The sequence below is a fragment of the Lepidochelys kempii genome, chromosome 24, assembly GCF_965140285.1.
Source record: "Lepidochelys kempii isolate rLepKem1 chromosome 24, rLepKem1.hap1, whole genome shotgun sequence".
Taxonomy (NCBI): Eukaryota; Metazoa; Chordata; order Testudines; family Cheloniidae; genus Lepidochelys; species Lepidochelys kempii.
Window position 1 is genome coordinate 4,883,253 of NC_136403.1, and position 23,250 is coordinate 4,906,502.

The following is a 23,250-nucleotide window of genomic DNA, read 5'->3' on the forward strand; positions in this document are numbered from 1 at the left end:
GCCACTGCCCCAGCTACACTCTGACAAAAGGACGTAGGATGCTCTCATCAGACTAACGGAGATGGACTCGCCTGGAATGGTTTAATAGAAAAAAAGGAATCAGGAAAGCTCAGGATCACTCACCATCCTGCACCCCCCCAAAAGAGAGCTGACTTGATACACGTCCACCACCAAATACGAAGCCATGGGCAAGTGCCCGGGCTAACATCTGAACAGCTGGAGGCCAAGTCAACAGTCTGTGATTAATCACAACACAGCCCAGTGGGTTGCTTTGAGATCCTGAGGTGTATTCATCTGTGTATGGAACTGATCGACAACCCGTACTCTTCAGGATCACCTCAGCCCTGGAGGACGCTAGGCAAGAGAGGCACTCGTTGGGTGGTGGTTCTGCTTCCTACCAGAAGTTCTGACCCACAGCCCATTGAAGTCAGCGGCAAGAGTGCCGCTGGCCTTTGGTGAGCTTTGGATCCAGTCAGTAGAGGGAGGTGGTAAAATTAAACCTGCTAGAGAGGAGATGCTGACAAGGTCTTTGTGCCTGTCCTACACACTCTCAAAACTCTAAGTACAGGGGAGGTTTCTAACAAGTCACCCCGGCATCTGACATTAGTCAAGTTGCTGGCATGGGTTTCCTGGTGCATCTCGGCCAGCATCAAAAAGCTCCTCACCACAACTAGAGCAAGGTTGCCCCAAAAGGCAGGCAGACGGTCATGCAAAACCCACCACCATCTCAGGGACAAAATCTGATCGCCTGCAGGTCGCTCAAGGACCACAGGGTCCCAAAGGGTAACTGCGGCCATCCAGAAAGGTATGTGGAGCAAGGGGAGACAAATGGTTGTGTGCATTTCTTTTTGTTTTTCAATAAGAGTGGTATGCAAATGTAGATGCAAATAAGGTAGCTGTATTGGCTCCTGGAAAGCTACCCCGCTGGTCCTCAGGAGGGTGGAGTCATCGTGAGGTTTGAGCACCCCTGAACTAGAGAGCAGACATACAAACACAGAAGAACGAGGCCTTCCAACATTTTCCAGTGGAGGGAAAGATCTTTGTTAATTTTTTTCTTTCAGTTTTGCTTTTACACTTTCAAAAACCAGACAGCAGAGACACAAGAGCCACCCCGCCTCCACCCCCCACAAGGCTACAGTGCGAGAGAACTGTAATGCTTGGGCAGAAAACTGCTTCTCGAAAGCTCCCCTTGGCAGGGTACACTACTTCCAAAACTTGGGTTGAAAACAATAAAATAAAATAAGACGATGGATCTGGTTCTCAATCACATCAAGGCACGTTTACACCACTCTGGCAGCGGGGCGGAGAGCTTCAAAGCAAATGTAATTTACACTCAGTGTTAAGTCCCCCTTTACACACTTCCATAGTGGAGTAAATGAAAATCCTACCCAGTGCGTCTGATGGGAATATTTGAAGACAAATGACATCAGAAATATCCAAGTCATTTCAGTTCCTCTTTTGATTCATTCCTGATAAGATGCTGGGGAGAAAAACTCAGCCTAGGTTTAAATATTTGCCTGGAAGGAGGAATAATGTACAGTTAAAATCAAGCTACTCAAACACAATCATTCAGATAAGTAACTAGAAGTATCACCTCTACCATCTAGAGAGAGAAGAGTGTCTGAGATACAGAGGGCATATTTAGGAAAAATACACATCTGAAGTCTCTGTGGCCACTTGCTGAGAATCGGGGTCCACACACAAGCCAGTTAAAGAGCATTTCAACATGAAATCTTAACTTAGTAGGAATGTCGGGGTGAAGCTGTATCATTTTTGTTTGTTTTAAATACATGGACAGCTGTCAGAGGATATGAAAATGATGGTGGGTCTTCCTGAAAGGCCCCTGTGTGTGGGTGTTGGTGGGTGTTTGATGACTGTGGGACAGCATGACTGAGTTTAAGAAGGCTGGGAGCCCAACAGTCTCTCAATAGCTGCGTTGATGTCCCCACCGGTGGCGATGAGCGCTTGGAGGTTAGCCTCGCGGTTAATGAAGCCCATAGCGTTCAGCTGCTCCAGCTGCTGTTGGAATCGCACTTCGGGGCTCTGCACCTGCCAGGGGAAGGGAACCAAAGATCTTAGATTGGGCCAGATGCCCAGCTGGTGTAAACGGGAGTAGCTCCATTGAAGTCAAGGTGCCAGCTCTCAAGAGTAGCTCAAATGAAGGCAATGGAGTTGTACTCATGCACAGCAGCTGAGGATCCTGTCCAGTTAAAATCTATTAAGAATTGAGAGAGGTTTGTACGACCCCCATCACTGCAGTGTACCAGTACCTTGGTAGATGTAGGCGTATATATGGTCAAACCCTTTCCTGTGGGTAGCAAACCCTTGGTCATTATCTGATGCTTTTCATTAGAGGATCTCAAAGCACTTTGGCAGAGGCGAGTTTGCCCCACCACCCCAATCCATCCTCAAGGCACAGACAGAGGAAATGACTCGCCCATGGTGCCTGTGTGGCAGAACTGGGAGGAGAACCCAGGTCTCCTGAATTCCAGGCCGGTGCCTGAGTCACCAGGCCGGTGCCTGAGTCACCAGGCCAAGTTCCTCCCCACGATCACGCTGTGTAATCGTCACATGCTAAAATGTCTTCGCTCCAGCTGAAATACAGCCATTCCTGGGCTGGCACGTTTCATAGGGCACGGTGTTGGATGGGGAATACCATGCCCAAGAAAACCTTGCTGTGGGCACTCGCAGTCTCCAGTTGGGATGTGACCAGCAACACCCCCGATTCATGTAAAAGGTGGCACAGTATGAGCCGTTTTCAGAAAGGTGGCACCATGCCTCCTAGCACGACACGGTGGTGTTGAGCAGTGTGGCCTACTGGATAAGGCATGGGAATGGGGCTCAGGTGACTTGGGTGCTTTTCCAGGATCTGCCACGCACTTGCTGGGTGACCCTGGACAAACTGCCCCTCTCCGTGCCTCAGGCTCCCCATCTATAAAATGGGGAAAGTGATCCTGACCTGCTTTGTGAAATGCTTTGAGATCTATGGCTGATAAGAGCTAGGGAACATAAGAATTGCCATACTGGGTCAGACCAAAGGCCAATCTAGCCCAATATCCTGTTTTCTGACAGTGGCCAATGCCAGGTGCCCCAGAGGGAGTGAACAGAACAGGTAATCATTAAGTGATCCATCCCCCATCACACTTTCCCAGCTTCTGGCAAACAGAGGTTTTGGTTAATAGCCATCCTGGTTAATAGCCATTAATGGACCTATCCTCCGTGAGCTTATCTAGTTCTTTTTTGAACCCTGCTATAGTCTTGGCCTTCACAACATCCTCTGGCAAGGAGTTCCATACGTCGACTGTTCATTGTGTGAAGAAATACTTCCTTTTATTTGTTTTAAACCTGCTGCCTATTCATTTCATTTGATTACCCCTAGTTCTTGTGTTACAAGAAGGAGCAAATAGCACTTCCTTATTTACTTTCTCCACACCAGGCATGATTGTATAGACCTCTGTCATATGCCCCGTTAGTCGTCTCTTTTCCAAGCTGGAAAGTCCCTGTCTGATTAATCACTCCTCATACGGACGCCGTTCCACACCCCTAATAATTTTTGTTACCCTTTTCTGAACCTTTTCCAATTCCAATACATCTTTTTTGAGATGTGGCGACCACATCTGCACGCAGTATTCAAGGGACTATTATTGGGTCAATGTTCACAGGGAGTATTGCAGTTTGGTTCCTAATCTCCTACAATATTTATCATGCAGCTTGCCGTTAATGGGCTGAACTAATGACCACCTGGCTTATGACAACAGCCTTGATGATCATATGGTACTGGGAGAATCCCCGCTGCATGGATACAACCAGGTTGCGCATTACGTACTTGAGAGTTTCCTCCGGCCAAGAGTTGGATCATCTGCTGCATGAGCTGCTGTTGCGGGTTACTGCCCCCTGCTGGAGAGGCACTGGCAGGCGTCGAAGTGGAGGATATGGGGTTCTCTGGGATTGTGCTTCCTCCTGCGGAGGGTGGGGGAATTCGAGGCATTCCAAAGGAACCGAGGCTGAGAAAGAAATCAGAATGCTCGCTGCAGGAGATGCTACAAGGTTGCCCCTGCCTGTCTCTCTGGGATTGCATGGTACAAGCGTTCTAGTAATGGGGTGTGGAGCCTTTTCTAAGTCGCCAGTTCGAATCCAGCCAAGGGCAGGAGCAACTGGCTGCCATTATCATGGGACAGCTGTTCCATGGCCTCTGTGAAACGACCCGGTTGGTCCCAGTCCTGGTCCTATTGAGCAGGTACCTACATCACTAGACCACAAAGAACTGGGATTATCAGGTTCCCTTGCTGGCAATCTGGGCGGAGGACAAGAACTAAAGGGGTTGTGAAGACTGAACTCCCCCCTCACCCACACAGGGAATCCTCACCCTAGGGCAGGACTAAGGGGCGCTGGCAGGATTATTTACCCCAATGTACCTATCCGTCTCCAGGGCTGTGCATCTCAAACCTTTCCCCAGTGCTAAATTCGGGCGATATTAAGTACTCTGTACTGCAGATCAGAAGGGGGCTCTTGTAATTCCTGGAAGAGAGCAGCAGGGGGAGTGTGAGCAGGCAGAAGGAAAAGCTAATTCGCTAGAGGCTGCACACAGCTGTGCTGGAAAGTAGCTGGGGATTTGCCAGGGCTCTCCCAAGGCAGACCTGCACTACAAGTTTTGCAGGTCTGATTCTGATCTAAGGACTCCTTACCTTGGCACTAGTCCCGGGGCCTCCGTTTGCAGCGTCTGGAGTCCCTGCTGGATCTGGAGGAGTGCCTGCATGGCTCGGGGGTTCGTCAGGATTGAGAGGGAGTCTGGGTTCTGCATCTGGGAAACAAGGAAGGTAAAATTCAACTGTTACCAAAGATCCAGAGTTTCCTTCAGTCAAAGATCTGCATTAGAGGCAGGAGGGCCCTGGCTAGACAAAGCCCTTTAAACATGAGCCCTAGGGATCATCATCCAATGGGACACAGCGGCATCTAGTAGCTACAGCAAGAGAGTGGATTCCTGGATCTATTTCTCCTTCAGCTCTCTATGCCTTAGTTGCATCACCTACCAAGGCAAAGTCTCTGTTCTTTCAGCATCACAGCCCAGCCCGAATAGGACTGTGCACTTCCTGCGAGCCTTTGAATGAAGGACCAAAGGCTTTCCCTGCTGCGAAAGCCATGGGACAGTTCTGGACCGAAGGATGGCCAGCGCAGAGCAAGGGACGAGACTCCTTACCTGCTGCAGAAAGACAGGGAGCTGAAGCCGTAGCTGCTCCTGAAGCTGCGGGTTTCCGGCAAAGAGCGGGACATTTACCATCATCTGCCAGGAGACAGCACACACAGCATGAGTCGATGGGGTTATTAAACGGTCTTCCTGGCCTAGTTCCACAGAACACGTTAACTAGGTCCTTAACAACCCTTGCCACCAGTGGCTTTGGTATGTTCCACTTCCAACAGGAATTGACAGACAGCCTGATCCTGCCTTTAGAGATGAATGGGAGCAGCAGCCAGCAGAAAGGGTGGGAGTGCTTTTCAGTGAAGACCCCGCGCGGTTCCTTTAGAGAGGACTGCACAGCTCCGGGGTGCTGAGATGCACAGCCTTCCCCACCCCCACCCAGATCCAAATCCAAATGCAGGCCAGCATGGCAGCCACCAGAAGCTGTCACCCAGAAGAGCTGGAGGCTCTCAAGCCAGGTGCGTCTGACTCCCAGTAGCCACTAGCACCGGCTGACCCCACCTTTGCTGGCAGTCTGAGCAGAGGGGCTGAGTACTGAATGGGCCATGGGAATCTGAATTCCCCCTCTCATCCCACCCAGGTCAGGAAGACAGCGCAGTCAGGCTGGTGCCGGCTCTCCCTCTGTCCGGGTTGTACACACTGTGGGGCTATGCAGAAGACTTGGCTCGTCTGGGATCTCAGTCCCGTGGTTGGGCTCATACTACTAAGAAGCACAACAGAGCTCTGAGCCTGGTCTATCAGAATTCTGCTTCCTTAAAATGAGCAGCGCCTCATGCTATGGTGACAGAAAGCCCGCGTCCGTGCTAGGACCCAAGGCTTGTATCTGACAGAGGAAGATGCTGCTATATTTTTACCTGTGCTGCGAAGTCTGGGTTCTGGGAGAGAGTCTGCATCATACTGCGCATGTAAGGGGCAGAGATCATGTTCTGCATCAGCTGGGGGTTCTCCGAAATCTGCTGCAGGAGGCCCTGCATCTCTGGGCTGTTAAACATCCCTGCAGCAATACGGGAGAGAGCAAAACTTACAAGCCTGACCGCAGCTACACAGGAGCTAAAATCAAACACGAAGCACAGAGAAGATGGAGGCCGTGTCTGAATTTAGTGTTGGTAGAAGGTGGAACACACAGCAACACTGAGCAATCTTGATGTTCATTTCTCACCAGCTGGTCTTCGTAAGAGAAAGGGTCAGAGGGTAAGTCAACACATGCTCCTGACGATTTGAGATTTTCCAGTGGGACATGGGGATGTGGATGCTGGAGAGGAAATCCAGCAGAGTAGCCGTTAACCCTTTTCAGGCCGGGTAAGTAAATAAACCAGGGATGGACTAGACCAATACATGGAAATACCCTCATCTTAAACAGCAGCAGCCCAGGGAGACTACAAATCCCAGAATTCAATGCTCCATCTTGAGCAGCCAGGCAGGGACTACTTTGTCTCCATGGCCTCCCCCTAGAGCTGCTCATCCTGTGCACATGGAGAACCCCAATGCACCTGAGCTCCCAATGCAGCCCTTGGTCAAGCACATGAGGAATAACCCATTCTAGTTTGCCACAGGGCCAGAATGGCCAATCTGATTAACTCAGCAGCTACAGAAACATATAAATGCTGGAAGTAATCTGATGCCATCTACATCTGACTGGTTTGTTCTGTCACCAGCACCTCGCTCCTAAGTACGTACCAGTCCCCAGGCTGGCAGCGCTGATCCCAAAGGGATTGGATACAGTGGGTGTGCTTTGGGTTGTTGTTGATCCGGTACTCCCTTCGCTGCTGGGTACCTGGGTTTGGGAGGCAGGTGGCGTGGGGCTCCAGGGGTTGGGTAAAGGCTCTCTATTTTCCGTCCGTAAAGGCTGGGAGCTCGAACTGTCGGAGTTCCCAGCCAAGGATGAGAAAGGATTGTTGCCAAACTAGAAAGAGAGAGATCACTGAATCAGACACTGTAAAGGAGAGGATCAGACTAAACCCACCAGCGCACAAGAATACCAGGCTCTTATATAGCACTTTTCACCAGCAGAGCCCAAAGCGTTTCACAACTTTTAATGCGTTCAGCCTCACTGGGCAGTGCTATTCTACTCGGTTTTCCCTGAGGCACAAAGAGGATAAGTGACTTGTCCAAGGTCATACAGGGAGTCTGTGGCAAGCAGGAAATTGAACCCAGGTTTCTCAAGTCTTAGGCTAGTGCCTTAACCACCCTGCCTCTTCTGCAGGTGCCGGTGGAAAACACAGAGCACAGATCACATTCACCAGGGCTTGCGACACCCTCTGTGCAGTTTCCCTGTTGAGGAATCTGCCCCAGACCACACAGACAGTTGGACAAAATAGCTCGACCACCACCTGCAGACAGGGGGCATAAGACCCACCAATCTACCCCAACTGGAGCAGGAGTGCGCCATACCTGCTCCCTAGCTGCGCTAAACATGGGCTCCTGGATGTCGGTGTACATCCGGCGCAGGGCATTGTATCCCCCTGGGATGCTCTCTAGGTTACTCAAAGCTCGGTCCTGGTTCCGCATCATCTCCTGCATCATGGCGGGGTTGCGGGCCAATTCCATTGTCTGGGGGAAAGAGAAGAATTTGGGGGAGATCAGGCCTGTTTACACCACAAAAAAGAGTCCAGCGAATTGAACTACGGGTGACACAGCCCCCAGCAGTACCCCACTGTTTTACATCCAAGCACTGAAAAAAATAAGTCTTGATCTCCTGGAAGAAAAGCATAAATAAACCCATTTTACAGACAGAGAGCGGAAATCATTTGTCCAAGATAATGCACAGCAAGGGAAGAGGACCCAGGATCTTAGCTCCTCAAGTTCCCTGCTATCACTGCTAAGCTATGATGCCTTGCTTTTTTTACTATCTCAATTCAGCTGGTTAGGATCATGTAGTTTCTATGCAAGATCAAGTCACCTGCACGAACACCTGGCTAACATCCTTGGGATGGACTGCATTTGAAAATTGTCCAAGGATTGACGAGAAGATAATTCCCTCACATTTCAGTAAAAATAAAATCATCTTGTGGCTCCAGACCTCCAACAGGTGCTCCAGATCTCCCCAGAAAGGCAGAACCTATCTGAAAGTCCTGCTCCAACTCAAAGAACCAAAGCACAGATCATTCACAAGACGATTTAGTCCATCTAACACAGTGACAATTCACTGGGAGTTTGGGAGCTAAGAATTGGTTAGCATGGCCCAAGCAGGGGTAAGACTAGGAGTAACAGATTGAAACTGGGCATAGAAAACATCGGGCCGCATACCAAGAAACATTTGCCGACAATGAGATCTCTTCTTCTCCCAAGGAACATGATGGAAGTCTTGCCGCTTGCCGTATTTAAAACTAGAGTTCTCATTGCTTCGTGGTGCTCCCGTCTGACTCCATCTGTTGTCTCTTGTCTAATACTTAGATTGTCTTTTGGTCTGTGCTTGTGCAGACCTAGGATCAGAGGGTTCTGATACAGGACTGGGGCTTTTAGGCACTACGGTAATAAAATAATGAAATGAGCTGCCCTGAAGAACACACCGTAGAGAACAATCCTACACTGGCAGTGGGAGATGGACCATGAGATCTTTCTCTGCCATCTCTAATTCCTATGGAAAGCAACGCCTTTTGCTTCTGGTCCCTGCAATAGAACAGGGGCCAGTGTCCCTTCTATAGTGTACTTTGGGCAGCTCTGAAGATCCTTTTTGCCTCTATGCATGTGGTCTATTCAGCAGCACTGACACAGGTAGAAAGACTGGAAGCACATTGGTGTATGACTGTGGTTCACACAACATGCATGAGTTTACACACAGACTGCTGTGTGTCTGGGAGGACCCTGCAGCAGGTAGATAAAGAATCTGATCTCTGAATCAACTGGATCTGGACTCCACTCACTCCCTTTACAGAACAGACACCAATGCAGAGGGACCAAAGAGAAGCGAGAAGCTGGGGAGTCCGTGCTGATGATCTCAGAGGCACCTGAAACAGGCTCCCAGGTGTAAACTCTCTCACCCACCTGTCTCATGAGCTCGGGGTTGTTCAGCATGTGGCTTATCTCAGGGTTTCGTTCCATCAGCTGCTGCATCTGGGGATTGGCCATGATCATCTGTCTCATGAGGTCGGGGTTGGACATCATGTTCTGCACAAGGGGGTTCTCCATAATCTGAGAGAGCATCTCTGGGTTGGACATCAATTGCCGTTGCATCTGCTGCTGGAGCTCCATGAAATTGGCGGAACCCATCCCGAGGCTGCCGAGCCCAGTGACGCCACCAAAGCCAGCTAGAGAGGGAACAAGACATGGAGAGAGACGCATGCCAGTTAATGCAGTTATCTGCAACCGGAAAGAAAGGGGGTGGAGAGGGGGTTGGCTGAATTCTATCCACTGCAACCCAATGATACTTCATTGCTAATACCACCACCTTCCAGTTCTGTAACAGCCGGATCTGACAGAAAGCTTCTTATCCACAGACCTCCAGGTGCTTTACAAAGGAGGGCAGTACTATTAGCTCCATTTTACAGATGGGGACACTGAGGCACAGAGTGGAGAAGTGACTTGCCCAAGGTCAGCCAGCAAGTGGCAGACTCAGGAATAGGATCCAGAAGTCCTAACGCATGGCCCCATTCCTTTAACCCCTGGGCAACTCTCCCTTCACAGAATAGGCACTGGGATGCCAAGAAAGCAAAGTTGTCACCTACAGAGGATGGATGCAGCGTTGCTGGGTGCTCCATCTCCGGCACCTGCCGTGGTCCCTGCTCCGCTGCTCTGCCTGCTGCTGCTCCCAGTGTCAGAGAGGGCGCTGCTGGAGGTGGAAGGCTGAGGTGGCGCAGCGGGAGAGGAAGGGGTTGTAGTGGGGACGGTGGTGGCGGCAGGAGCGGCAGGGGCAGGGGCAGAAGCAGCTGCAGGATCTGGAACCCTACAAAAAAAAAAACAGGTCACAGCTGGGGCTCAGTAATCTAAATAGCACCACCTGCAGCTCATAAGAGGAACTTCGGAATAGCCATGTCAGATCAATGGGACATCTGCTCTGGATGCTTCCATCCAGCCCTGTGTGTGTTCTTTCAAACAACCCCCCCATCCCGCATCCCCAGCTGGTGACAAGGCGTCTGCAATGATCTACAACATCCCTAGCCAGTGTAATGGAGGCACTAGTCTTATTCTGAATGAAGTCTAACGCCTTCTTGAATCATGCTAAGCTATTGGCCTCAATAATACCCAGCAGCAGTTCATTCCAAGCAGGAAAAGCCTCCTACTGCCTCATCGGAAACCTCAGCACGTTAAACCATGCTTACTGCAAGGGGTAAATAATAATCATTTGCTTTTCTGTAATGCCTTTCATCTGCAGAGCCAACTTGAACTGTTAGCTTAGAACCATGATTTTTTTCCCCATGTTTCTCTTTTTAAACTCCCCTGGAGTGTTTACAACTCCAACATTATTGGGCTAGTGCATGAGAGGTTTCAACTGACAGTGGATTACAAACAAGCATAATTAACTCATCTTCATTCTCCAAGCTAGGCAAAAGCAAATATGTCACTGACGTTAATTTTAAAAATCATTTCAGATTCAATAACTGAAGTCTTTATCAAGGAAAGAATTTGTTTTTTAGCATATATATACTGAACTCTGGCAATGTCTCTAATATTAAATATTCTCTAGTTTGTTTCCCATTTTGGTTTAACAAGTCACAGACTTTAATGTTTAATATTACATTGTTTAGTTACCTGTGTTTTGATTGCTAAATATATACAGTCAACTTACACTGTCTGATTTTCTCTTAAACCTACTATGCTGGTTAAAATCAACTGAAGACAACTACAGCCCCCATCCTGCAAATGTGACAGCCACCATCTTGGCTGACACTCCGGGACTGAACCAGGGACCAGCAGAGCTAACAGCATGAGCTGCTAAAGCTCTGTAAAAATGGGGCTGTAACAAGTCATATCCTCTGTGGACTGGCACAAACGGGTACCTGAAACATACACTCACCAGTGAATTACACACACACTTATACACGTGTTTAACTTTAAGCACATGAGCGATCCTGCTGAAGTCAAGGCTACGGTTAAGATGCACAAGTGTTTGCAGGGCTACAGTTATAACTACAAGATTAGGGAGAAAGGCTTCACTACTGCTTGGGCTTTAACTTTGCGCATTTGACAGGGCTCAGTGTCTGGTTTCCCCTCTTTGTTTGGGTCCTTAGCAGCAGCAGGAGAAAGAAATATCTTTTAAAATAGGAAAATCTACAGAGGCACAAAAATCAACACGGGGATGCGGGGCCAAACTTGAAACTACTTTGAACTTTCTTCAATTGACTAGATTTCCAGCTGCTGCAAGCTTTGCGCTTTAACAAGGTATACTGGGAAGTGACTCAATCATGTGGATGCCAAATGATGCCACTTGAGCTGAGCAAACATGAATGCAGATTTTTAAGACAAAAATACTCTGGGAACATCTGAGAATGGGGGAGGGGAGTGATCAGACCAGGAAAAAGTAATCTGGACTCATCCCCCTTCTAGAGATCAGAGGCTTGAAGCTTGCAGAGATAGCCATTCTCTTTTAAAGAATGCCAAACTGGCCAGCTACTTAGAGATAAACTATCTGTAGAGTCCTTCTCCACACAGCCCTCCAAAAGCTCCCTGTGCTGCCATCTACCTCTGTTTATTAGGCATCTCATTTCCTGCCACTCAAACAAAAGCAGCTGAAACAGAGGGGGCTTAGCCAGCTGTTATAAGACACTGGATTCAGAGACCTAGCAGAACCAGACCTAGATCCATAACTCCCCAGGTAGCAAGCTCAAGGCTGCTGGGAGGGTAGGAACTGTCAGATGTGTGTTTTTAAACTGGTAAAGAGCACCTTTTAATCCCCAATCACTTTACAGAGTCATCTGACTGCTGCTGGAAATCAGCCCTCACTCAGAGGGAGGCAAGGCAGGGTAGGAAGCAAAGCGGATGGGAAATAGGAAGTTTAAAAAAAAAAAAGGAAGAGGGGTAGTTGGATAGAGATCACTTGATCCTCTCTGCACAGGAAGAAGCTGTAATGTTTGCAATAAGCACTATAGCACCTTTACCAATGACCATCACACAGAATAAAATGAATGACACTGGCCAGATGTTTACTGTTCCCTCTGAAATAGTTTGTGAGCACTGCAAAGACAGCAGTAAACGGCATCAACCTACCACTCCTCACAGAAATGCAGAATTTAGCATATGGTCCTTCTGCAATGGCTGACAATACCCAATACCAATGCTTCTTTAAAAAAAACCCACTGATCTTTAATAAGCCAGTGAGCAAGGACTCCCAAGGGGGCAATGCAGCTTCACAAAGAGACGCAGCCCTGTTTGTTCACCAGCACACGGCTGCTCAGGCAGCAATGGGAACCCACAAAATTGTTGCAAAGAGCATTTAGAAAGCAAAACCACGTGTTCACATCGACAATGCAGCAACTGCTCTTGGAACCATTTGACATCTAGGACATTTACTTAAGTTTCATCTGGTAGCATCTGATATGTTGATTTTCATATGTGTTTCTTAGCTGCTCGAACTATGTACTGTGGTTAAAGCTTTGTACTCACTGCATTTCTTTCATCAACAGATCTCAAAGCACTTGAGACTGCACGAACTAAAGGTCAAGGAACAGGAGTCAGGACAGCTGGGGTCTGGTCCTTGGCATCAATGCTGACACTATGTCTGGCTTTACGAAAGTCACTTAACCTCTGTCAGTCTCTCCATCTGTAAAGCGGGGATGATACCTACTTGCCTGGGATGGCGCAAGCATTAACTAACACCTATAAATCGTAAATTCTCTTCAAATGTAAAGTTCTACATGATAATTATAGTGATGAAAGCTCAAACCCCAAGCAGCAGGAATAACCATTCTACAGATGGCTAAAATGAGGCAAAAATAGGTTAAATGACTTACACGCAGTGTCACAAAGGGGAACAGAACCCACGAGTCCTAATCCCAGTTCCCCTTCTCTAAACATAAGATCAAGCACCACCACAGAGCCAGAAATTGAACCCAGGAGCTCTGACTCCTGGTACCCTGCTTTAGCCACTGGACAAAACACTGCCTTTCTAACATACTTTCCTCACAAAGTAATGACAGGTTTCAGAGTAACAGCCGTGTTAGTCTGTATTCGCAAAAAGAAAAGGAGTACTTGTGGCACCTTAGAGACTAACCAATTTATTTGAGCATGAGCTTTCGTGAGCTACAGCTCACTTCGAAGTGAGCTGTAGCTCACGAAAGCTCATGCTCAAATAAATTGGTTAGTCTCTAAGGTGCCACAAGTACTTCTTCTCACAAAGTAAGTTTCTGACAGCAGCAGGAAGGAATGATTTCTTACTTCTGTGGAGTCTTAATGACCAAATGCACAGTCAGCCCGTCTTTGATCCCGTGTTGATTCAAAGTGTCTCCGTCCTTCAGGATCTTTCCAGCAAAGATCAGAACCAGCTGATCCTGTTTGGCTTTAAACCTCCTGGAAATCTCTTCTTTGAACTGGAAAACAGACAACAAGACGATATAAGAACAGCCACACTGGGTCATACCAATGGTCCATCTAGCCCGTATCGTGTCTTCTGACAGCCGCCGATCCCAGATACTTCAGAGAGAATGAACAGAACAGGGCAATTATCAAGTGATCCATCCCCTTCGTCCACTCCCAGCTTCTGGCAGTTAGTGTCTGAGGACACAGAGCATGGGGTTGCATCCCTGACCATCTTGACTAATAGCCATTGATGGACCTATCCTCCAGGAACGTATCTAATTCTTTTTGCAGGCAAAGGACTGAACGCAGAGATTTTAAAATGTCTAAGCGTCTGCAGCAGAACATCACACTCACTACACAGCCACTACCAACAGCTGACATATCTATAGAGTCTCTGCTTGAGCTATTTAACGGAACAAGAATCCTGTATCCATCTGGGAAGTGCAACTCAAGTTTGGGGAAGAGGCAGGGAGGGAGCCATAGCGCAATTACCTCAATGAGAAACGAGGGCTGACAAAGCTAGACCAGTTGTCCCTTTTTGATCTCACCCAAAGACATTGTTTATCCTCTGAATGTCTACAACTTTTTTGTCTCTCTGCTCATTTGAATTTCATAAAGGGAAACCCAGCTCTTGAGTGATTTTAAAACAGGTCTAGAAACTAGGGAACAATTCTGCAGTAGCCAGGGGAAACAGACTAAATGGTCTTTCCTAGGTCTAACTTCTATCATCATATTCCTTTTCAGCATGCCATATCGTAGAACACTAGCTGACAACTACTCTTTGGGATGGAGTGGGATTATCCCTTGCAATGAGAACTGCATGGCTAATGCCCAGCCAGCGGGCATTCCCCAGCTTTGCTTTTTGGTAGCCACAGATCATGGGGGAAGACTTTGCAAAGGAAAGCGTTGTTCTCAAAATTCAAAAAGCCAGCTGCACTGCACTGGTGCCCAGCCCCTGAGCTCAACTCCTGCAAACATACAGCTCTGAAGCCTGAGGCCACCCAAGGCACACAGCTAAAAACACGTCCCTCATACCCTCCTCTGAATTCCACATTCACTAAATGCCTTGTTTGTACTGAGGGGCCGCTAGGAATTGAATGCGGGGAAGTGGAGGTCTAATTCTAACACCGAGGACTCTGCTACAGTCAGCACATCCACTACACCGTATGCTCAGCTGCCATATCCTACACCAGCATCCAACCAAGGGTTGCCACGGCCCCTGCTACCACAAGCAGCACCAAGGATACTTTGCCCTGGTGGCCATGACCACATGTTTCTGCAATACCGGATGTTCCTTTTAAATCCCTTCACAACCTGCTCTTCCGTGCCCTAAAACCCTGTCCGCCCCCAATCCCAGAGGGAGCCCAGCCACTCTCCTCCCAACCTCACTGCCCAGCCCAGGGTTCCCCCCACTGCCCAAGTTGCGATTCCACGCTGGGCCCTGGGTCCCACTCAGTGGGCCTTGCCGGCTCTCAGATTACAAGCACCCACAACCCATGTCTCAGTCCATCCCCTTCTCTCCCATCCACCTACCCAAACCTCTCCAGATCCAGCCCCCCCAACCTCCCCTCCACACCACACCCAGCCCCCCCAACCTCCCCTCCACTCCAGATCCAGCCCCCCAACCTCCCCTCCACACCACACCCAGCCCCCCAACCTCCCCACTCCAGATCCAGCCCCCCAACCTCCCCTCCACACCATACCCAGCCCCCAACCTCCCCACTCCAGATCCAGCCCCCCCAACCTCCCCTCCACACCATACCCAGCCCCCCAACCTCCCCACTCCAGATCCAGCCCCCCCAACCTCCCCTCCACACCATACCCAGCCCCCCAACCTCCCCACTCCAGATCCAGCCCCCCCAACCTCCCCTCCACACCATACCCAGCCCCCCAACCTCCCCACTCCAGATCCAGCCCCCCCAACCTCCCCTCCACACCATACCCAGCCCCCCAACCTCCCCACTCCAGATCCAGCCCCCCAACCTCCCCACTCCAGATCCAGCCCCCCAACCTCCCCACTCCAGATCCAGCCCCCCAACCTCCCCACTCCAGATCCAGCCCCCCCAACCTCCCCTCCACACCATACCCAGCCCCCCAACCTCCCCACTCCAGATCCAGCCCCCCAACCTCCCCTCCCCACCATTCCCAGCCCCCCAACCTCCCCACTCCAGATCCAGCCCCCCCAACCTCCCCTCCACACCATACCCAGCCCCCCAACCTCCCCACTCCAGATCCAGGCCCCTTAACCCCCAACCTCCCCCCCACTCCAGATCCCCCCCCCCCCATCAGCCCTTTCACTTTCCTCCAAATGCTCCCCAGGTTCACACGCCCTGGGCCCTTCACCCCGCCCCCCGCCCGCGGCCTCACGCCCAGCCCGGCTCCTTCGCCCGCCCGCCCGCAGCCCCCCCCAGGGCCCGGCCCAGCCCCACTTCCCGCCCGCAGCCCCCGGCCCGGCTCGGCCCGGCCCCCTCCCGCAGCCCCCGGCCCCACCCCCCGGCCTCACCTCCCGCACGGAGGCGCCGTCCCCGATGACGATCTCCTCCTTGTCCTTGGGGGTCTTCACCGTGACCCGGATGAGGAGCCCCCCGGGCCCGGGGCCGCCCAGCTCCGCCTCGCCCTCCCCGCCGGGGCCCGGGCCGCCGCCGCCGCTCAGCTCCGCCATCTTCGCCGCCCGCCCCGCCAGCCAGCCAGCCAGCCTGGGGGCAGCCGGCGTGGGGAGAGCGGCGCCCGGCCGCTGCGGGGGAGAGAGCCCGGCTCGCAGCGCCCCCAGCCGGCCCGGCGGGGAACTGCAGCCCGGGGAGCGGGCGCGGGCGAGGGGGGAGACCGGCCTCCACCGGCGGGAGGGGATCCCGGGGGTGGGGGCAACAGGGGAGCGGGAGCCCCACGCGGGAGGCGGACCGGGGAGAGAACTTGCAGGGCTGGGCGAGCCGCGGGAGGTTCGGACCGGAGTGGCAGCTGCGGGGCTGAGCCTCCCGGTGCAGGGCGGGGGCGGGGGGTAACCGGGGCGGGGGTGGGGCAGGCTCGTGGCATTCTCTCCTTTGGGTTCCGATTCTGACAGCCGGCAGAACAGATGGGGTGATCCCCTTTCACAGGAGAAGCTCGGAAAGTCGGGATCAGAGGGTTGCCTGGCAGCTAGGGACAGGGGGCTGCTGCTGGAACAATTTGTAGAGCTGGCGGGGGGCTGAGAGCCACTGATCCAAACTGCAAACCCTGTATGTGATGGAAACCGCTGCAAGCCGGGGGTGGGGCATCACCTCCAGCAGCCAGCCCCCCTAGTTCCAGCACCTAGGGCTAGGGACGGAATGTCGGGATCAGAGGGTTCCGTGGCAGCTGGGGACGGAGTGTCGGGATCAGAGGGTTCCGTGGTAGCTAGGGACGGAGTGTCGGGATCAGAGGGTTCCGTGGTAGCTGGGGACGGAATGTCGGGATCAGAGGGTTCCGTGGTAGCTGGGGACGGAATGTCGGGATCAGAGGGTTCCGTGGCAGCTGGGGACGGAGTGTCGGGATCAGAGGGTTCCGTGGCAGCTGGGGGTGGAATGTCGGGATCAGAGGGTTCCGTGGTAGCTGGGGATGGAATGTCGGGATCAGAGGGTTCCGTGGTAGCTGGGGACAGAATGTCGGGATCAGAGGGTTCCGTGGCAGCTGGGGGTGGAGTGTCGGGATCAGAGGGTTCCGTGGCAGCTGGGGGTGGAGTGTCGGGATCAGAGGGTTCCCTGGTAGCTGGGGACGGAATGTCGGGATCAGAGGGTTCTGTGGTAGCTGGGGATGGAGTGTCGGGATCAGAGGGTTCCGTGGCAGCTGGGGGTGGAGTGTCGGGATCAGAGGGTTCCGTGGCAGCTGGGGGTGGAGTGTCGGGATCAGAGGGTTCCGTGGTAGCTGGGGATGGAATGTCGGGATCAGAGGGTTCCGTGGTAGCTGGGGACAGAATGTCGGGATCAGAGGGTTCCGTGGCAGCTGGGGGTGGAGTGTCGGGATCAGAGGGTTCCGTGGCAGCTGGGGGTGGAGTGTCGGGATCAGAGGGTTCCCTGGTAGCTGGGGACGGAATGTCGGGATCAGAGGGTTCTGTGGTAGCTGGGGATGGAGTGTCGGGATCAGAGGGTTCCGTGGCAGCTGGGGGTGGAGTGTCGGGATCAGAGGGTTCCGTGGCAGCTGGGGGTGGAATGTCGGGATCAGAGGGTTCCGTGGTAGCTGGGGATGGAATGTCGGGATCAGAGGGTTCCGTGGTAGCTGGGGACAGAATGTCGGGATCAGAGGGTTCCGTGGCAGCTGGGGGTGGAGTGTCGGGATCAGAGGGTTCCGTGGCAGCTGGGGGTGGAGTGTCGGGATCAGAGGGTTCCCTGGTAGCTGGGGACGGAATGTCGGGATCAGAGGGTTCTGTGGTAGCTGGGGATGGAGTGTCGGGATCAGAGGGTTCTGTGGCAGCTGGGGGTGGAGTGTCGGGATCAGAGGGTTCCGTGGCAGCTGGGGGTGGAGTGTCGGGATCAGAGGGTTCCGTGGCAGCTGGGGGTGGAGTGTCGGGATCAGAGGGTTCCGTGGCAGCTGGGGGTGGAGTGTTGGGATCAGAGGGTTCCGTGGTAGCTGGGGACGGAATGTCGGGATCAGAGGGTTCCGTGGTAGCTGGGGATGGAGTGTCGGGATCAGAGGGTTCCGTGGCAGCTGGGAAGGAACAGATAGGAGGGGACAGTTCTGACTGATAGCTGTGAATAGGCATCTGGCGTGAGAAGGAAAAGTGTGAATGAAGTGTGGTGAGAGCCCTGTCTATGCCACAGCGTCCATTTCCAGCGCTGCGCGGGTGGTTAATTATGGCTGTGCAGTCTGCTGTTGTGGGTAAGGCCTGGTGATATCAGCAAGGGATAGCATTTTATTATTATTATTATTCAAGTTCCAACCCATAAGTTTGCTGAGATGGCAACAAAAGCACAGAGAGAAATACAAGTTGCCCTTTTAGGATATGTCTACCATAGCAAAATTGGTACCAATATTTCAGCAACTGCAACTATGGGGCCGTTAGCCTGGGGCTGAGCAGCAGGTAAAGACAAGGGCCCAGCTGTTTCTTCTAAAGTGTGTATCTATCTAAGGTACTTATCTGGCCCATTAGTCCCCATTACCTTAGTGTCTGAGTCCCTCTCAAGTTACAGTGTATTTATTCCCTTCCCTCTGTAAGGTAGGGAAGTGCAGTTGTCTCCAGTTTTTACACATGGGGAACTGAGGCATAGAAAGATTAAATGATTTGCCTAAGGTCGCACAGGAAGTCTATGGCAGAGCAGGGACTCCCCAAGTCCCACTCTAATTAGCTATAAAGCCTGTCAGAGGGAGGGTTCAAAGGCTCCTCCCACATACCCACACTAGTTTGCTGTTGCAGAGGAACTATAAAAAGCCTTGCTGTGAGGTGCTCCCATGGAAGCTAAAGTAGAAGAAGAGTGATTGTAGTATTTTGATAGAAAATGAGTCTCTTAATGTAAGTTGCAGTGTGAATGACTTAATTAGTTATTTGATTCTTGATTTTAGGGGGTACCTGTGCTACAAATGTAGTTATATTGTGGGTACAATGTTGTTAAAGCAGAGTTTGTGTGAAGCTAGTTCTCCTTCCCCCTACCCCAATGCCCTGATATTCAGCATTCTCAACTGGGGGCAGGCTGTGTCAAAGTGTTTTTTGTCAAAGGGTTTTTTTTAAATCATAAGCCTCTCCATATTTGGTGTCTGACTTAAAGTGAAAGCTCCTGGAGTCATGTGAGAATCACACATAGATATGGATCTCAGGGTTTTGGAGTTGTGTAATATACAAAGAGAAATTACACAGGCAATTTGTGTGACTGAAATGCCATGTCCTTCACGTGGGCCTGAATATGCAAAATAACTGGAAAGGAACTACAATTCCCAGCATGCTCTGGGCTGAGGTTCCCCACATGAGTTGATCAGCTGATGGGGAAGCAGAATCTCTGAGCTGTGTGTTTCCACCCCTGCAGGGAGGAGAGAGGGTCTGTTGCTACCATGCTGCGCCCCAAGGCCCTTACCCAGGTCCTGAGCCAGGCCAACACTGGAGGGGTCCAGAGCACCCTGTGAGTATAAAGGTGTTTGGGGGAGGAGTGTGGGGTGGCTGGGTATGGGTCAGGGAGCCCTCGCCCTAAAGTATTGTGGCCAGATCAGTGTTCCTATTAAGGATTATTGCCCCTGGGTACAAATGGTCTTTCCCATCTCCTCCTCTTCCCCCCCCCCCCCCCCACACACACTCGGTGCTCAGTTAGGAACAGGGACATCTTAGTGTCCACCCCACACCCAAGGAATTGTGCAATACAGCCTATCTGAAAGAAGTGGGGAGGAGGGGGCAACCCAGTGCACCCCAGTAAGGAATACTCATCCCCCCACCAAAAGGCATTGTGGGGAGGGGACTTGGGGAACAGATTACTAGTATTCTCCCTGTTGAGGGACACCATATCGTTGTATGACAATAGTCTATGTTCCTTGTTTAGGCCAGCCATGCTGGGAGTTTGCATGGAGGCAGCTACACCAGTGCAAAGATGTGGGAGTGGATAACAGTGGGATCCATGTAAATATGGTATCTAATACGCCTCTTCCCCTTGTAGACAGGGCTGGAGTTTGAGGGCGGGCCCAGCTCCAACAACATGAGAACTTGGAGTGGGGAATGCAGAGCTTTGCACAAGTTCTCTGGCTGTATCCACTAGATGCTAAAATGGTCCATTCCCCCTTGACCCTCCTCTTCCTAGTAGCTGCACCCATGGAAAAAGAGCACCCTTGCTAGGGAGGAAAGATGGTTTGGTGGATAAAGGAAAAGCTCTGCCATTGCCTCCCCCATCTGACCTTGGGCATGTCACTTCACCTTGAGCCTCAGATTCCTTCTCATAAAATGAGGATGAGACCTGCCTCGGAGGGGGTGTCAGGAGGGTCAGTGCATGATCTGTCTGATTGGGTACTAAGGCGATGAAGCATCACAGAAACCCCTATGAATAAATTCTATGCCTAAGCAGAAGTGGTGTAAAGCCCTGTGGGCGTTTAGCTCAAATTCTCCTCCTCTCTCCTTCGTAGGCTTCTGAACAATGAGGGGTCTCTGCTCGCATATTCTGGTTATGGAGACACAGATGCCAGGGTCACAGCGGCCATTGCCAGTAACATTTGGGTAGCCTATGACAAGAACGGTCATCAGGCTTTCAACGAGGACAATCTGAAATTCATCCTTATGGACTGCATGGTACGTTGCGCGGGGTGGGGAAAGAGGGCGGGAGGAATGGTGCAAGGGCTGTATTCCCATAGGGAGGATGAGTTTCTCAGCAGGACTGGAGGAACACTGCTGCAGGTCCCTGCTCTTCCCAGTTTAACCCATAGATCCCTAAAACAAGGGTGGAATTGGAACAGAAGACTACAGACTCCTGTTCCCAGCTCTGCCACCAACTCACATTGGGCAACTGCCTCTTTCTGCCTCAGTTTCCCCACGTGTAAAATGAGGCTAATAGCTGCGTCGTGGGGTGGGGTGGCGGTTGCTTAGATCTTCCTATAATGGAAGGGGCTATAGGAATGCAAGTATCTAAAGCCAAATCGTTAAGAAGGTTGCCATTCCCACCCCCACACAGTTGAAAGGGCTTATTTCAGAGCAAATGCCTTGCTTTTTAAGAATGACCTAGACTTTCAAGTGTGACTGGACAGTCCAATTGGATAACATTGTACAATTGTTTTGACCACCTTGTGCAGAGCAGTAGGAACATAGTACCTAGCTCTGAAGCAGCACCCTAGCATCAGTAGATCTCTCGGCAATTCAGTCTCCAGTCGTACGGGTGGAAAATTGAGGCTCAGAAATTAGGCGACTTTCCGAGGTCACCCAGTAGGCCAGTGGCAGAACTGGGAAGAGAATCCAGGACCCCAGTGTCTTGACTGTAAGAGCAGAAGGTCAAAATGTCCATTCTAGGGCACCCCTGGACACTGGGACATGAGGTGTTAGGGCAGAATTCTGCAAACCTATCAATCAAATGCTTTTTTTTTTTACCCCATCTTGTCCCTCCTCCCCCCCTTTGCAGGAGGGCCGTGTTGCTATCACCCGGGTGGCGAATCTCTTGCTGTGCATGTATGCAAAAGAGACCGTTGGATTTGGGATGCTGAAAGCCAAGGTGATGCTGAGCTGACTGATCACATTTGAGGGGAGGGCGGGGGCCGCTGGTAGCAGGCTGTGTAGCTGCAGTTTGAAAAGCGGTTTAGTCAACTCTGCATAGGATGAGCGGATCTCTAACTGATGTTGGGGAAGGGGGGAGGAGTTTGTAGAATGGCATTTGGGGGTGGAACCTAGATGAAATTTTGGGGAACCAAAAAGCCTCATTCTCACTTTACCCAAAGGGCCCCTTAACCCTATCCTAGCAAAGGAGGAGCCTAAAATTGGGCATAAATTACACTTACATTTTAAGGCCTCTGTAAACTACCAGAGTTTAGTGAAGGTGGGATCCGTGCTGTACAGCATAGATTTTGTAGGCCGTTACAAAGTCTATGTGACTTCAGGGTAGGGCCTGGGTTGCCTTTACTGTTTGTACAGCACCCAACAGTCCCAATTCTGTGCCCACAGGCAGGCTGTTTGCCTCAGTTTCTCCGCTGTAAAATTAGGATAATATTTCACGACCTCTGAGCAGTTCGGCTGTAGTCAAGGCTGAGTGTGGCTTATTGCCTGTTCACTAATGCTCGTCTCACTGTGTGGTATAATACTCTGTTCACAGGCCCAGGCCCTTGTCCAGTATCTGGAAGAACCTCTCACGCAAGTGGCAGCATCCTGAACAAGCGACAGAGGGGCAGAGCGGAGGATGAATGAGGCTGTCACAGCTCCAGGGCAAAGAACCCTTCTCCCAAAAGCTCTTATAATGGAGAATCGGTGAAGTAGGCTTGTGAATGGTTCCATAGGCAATCCAGGCATTGGCATCACACTGAAAACTCCCTGACAGCAGTGGAAAGCACTTGGGGCCTTTTTTTATATATAGTTAAAAAGAAAAATAAAATGGAGTATTTAACACTTGAGTCTCGTCTTGCCTCTTTCAGATGAGGAAGGGGCTGGAGACTTTCATCCTAGGGCTCGTCTACACTTGAAACACTACAGCTAAGCCACTGCAGTTCCGACACTATGTACGCCGATGGGCAGGATTCTCCTGTCGTCGTAGCATTCTGTCGACCTAGGGTGCAGCTGAGTTGACTTAATTTTTTAGTGTAGACCAGGCTCGAGAGGTTAAAAAGAGGTGGAAAGGGGTGTGTGTGGAGGGGGTGGTTAGGACAAGGAGAGGTGCATGGGTCTGTACTAGAGCTGGCTGAGAAACAGGTCTCCTGTCCTATGACTTTCAAAACTTTCCCATCGCAAATTGGGACGGAGAAGTTAAAATCGTGCAAGTGGCTGTGAACTGAAAAATCGCCAAACAAATTTCAATTGGGGCAATGGCAACATTTTGTCTGTTTCAACCTTTATTTGTTTATTTTTTACGATGTTAACTTTTGCAACAGTCACTATGACTCAAACAGAACTTTTCATTTACCCCCCCCCCCAAAAGTCAAAATGGAGCATCCTGAGCCCTCAAACTCTTCTCAAAAATTTTTTGAAGTGAGATTTGGTCCAATCAACCCTT

General features: G+C 51.0%; 2 protein-coding genes across 2 annotated transcripts; one reads left to right on the plus strand and one right to left on the minus strand.

The window, feature by feature from the left end:
• Nucleotides 1–1,017: 1,017 nt before the first annotated feature.
• UBQLN4 (ubiquilin 4) lies at nucleotides 1,018–16,383 on the minus strand. The gene is made up of 11 exons (XM_073322482.2): nucleotides 16,152–16,383; nucleotides 13,508–13,659; nucleotides 9,862–10,079; nucleotides 9,182–9,444; nucleotides 7,589–7,747; nucleotides 6,875–7,100; nucleotides 6,052–6,191; nucleotides 5,198–5,281; nucleotides 4,686–4,801; nucleotides 3,827–4,004; nucleotides 1,018–2,049 (listed from the first exon to the last, which is right to left on the minus strand). Exons 1-11 carry the CDS (start codon nucleotides 16,308–16,310, stop codon nucleotides 1,897–1,899), a joined length of 1,848 nt encoding a protein of 615 aa, XP_073178583.1. The 5' UTR covers nucleotides 16,311–16,383; the 3' UTR covers nucleotides 1,018–1,896.
• A 3,156-nt stretch (nucleotides 16,384–19,539) lies between these two features.
• LAMTOR2 (late endosomal/lysosomal adaptor, MAPK and MTOR activator 2) lies at nucleotides 19,540–22,649 on the plus strand. Its single transcript, XM_073322484.2, has 4 exons — nucleotides 19,540–19,707; nucleotides 20,693–20,855; nucleotides 21,676–21,765; nucleotides 22,360–22,649. The coding sequence occupies exons 1-4, from the start codon at nucleotides 19,640–19,642 to the stop codon at nucleotides 22,414–22,416; spliced, it is 378 nt and encodes a 125-aa protein (XP_073178585.1). The 5' UTR covers nucleotides 19,540–19,639; the 3' UTR covers nucleotides 22,417–22,649.
• Nucleotides 22,650–23,250: the final 601 nt, after the last annotated feature.

What these genes read in the sequence shown, in the direction of transcription:
- LAMTOR2 (XM_073322484.2), top strand. Translation starts at nt 19,640, where the DNA reads ATGCTGCGCCCCAAGGCCCTTACCCAGGTCCTGAGCCAGGCCAACACT. An exon ending in GGAGGGGTCCAGAGCACCCT is followed by an intron (nt 19,708 to 20,692) that starts GTGAGTATAAAG and finishes TCTCCTTCGTAG; the next exon opens with GCTTCTGAACAATGAGGGGT. An exon ending in TCATCCTTATGGACTGCATG is followed by an intron (nt 20,856 to 21,675) that starts GTACGTTGCGCG and finishes CCCCCTTTGCAG; the next exon opens with GAGGGCCGTGTTGCTATCAC.
- UBQLN4 (XM_073322482.2), bottom strand. Translation starts at nt 16,310, where the DNA reads ATGGCGGAGCTGAGCGGCGGCGGCGGCCCGGGCCCCGGCGGGGAGGGC. An exon ending in ACGGCGCCTCCGTGCGGGAG is followed by an intron (nt 13,660 to 16,151) that starts GTGAGGCCGGGG and finishes TCTGTTTTCCAG; the next exon opens with TTCAAAGAAGAGATTTCCAG. An exon ending in GCCCCGGGACTAGTGCCAAG is followed by an intron (nt 4,005 to 4,685) that starts GTAAGGAGTCCT and finishes TTTCTTTCTCAG; the next exon opens with CCTCGGTTCCTTTGGAATGC.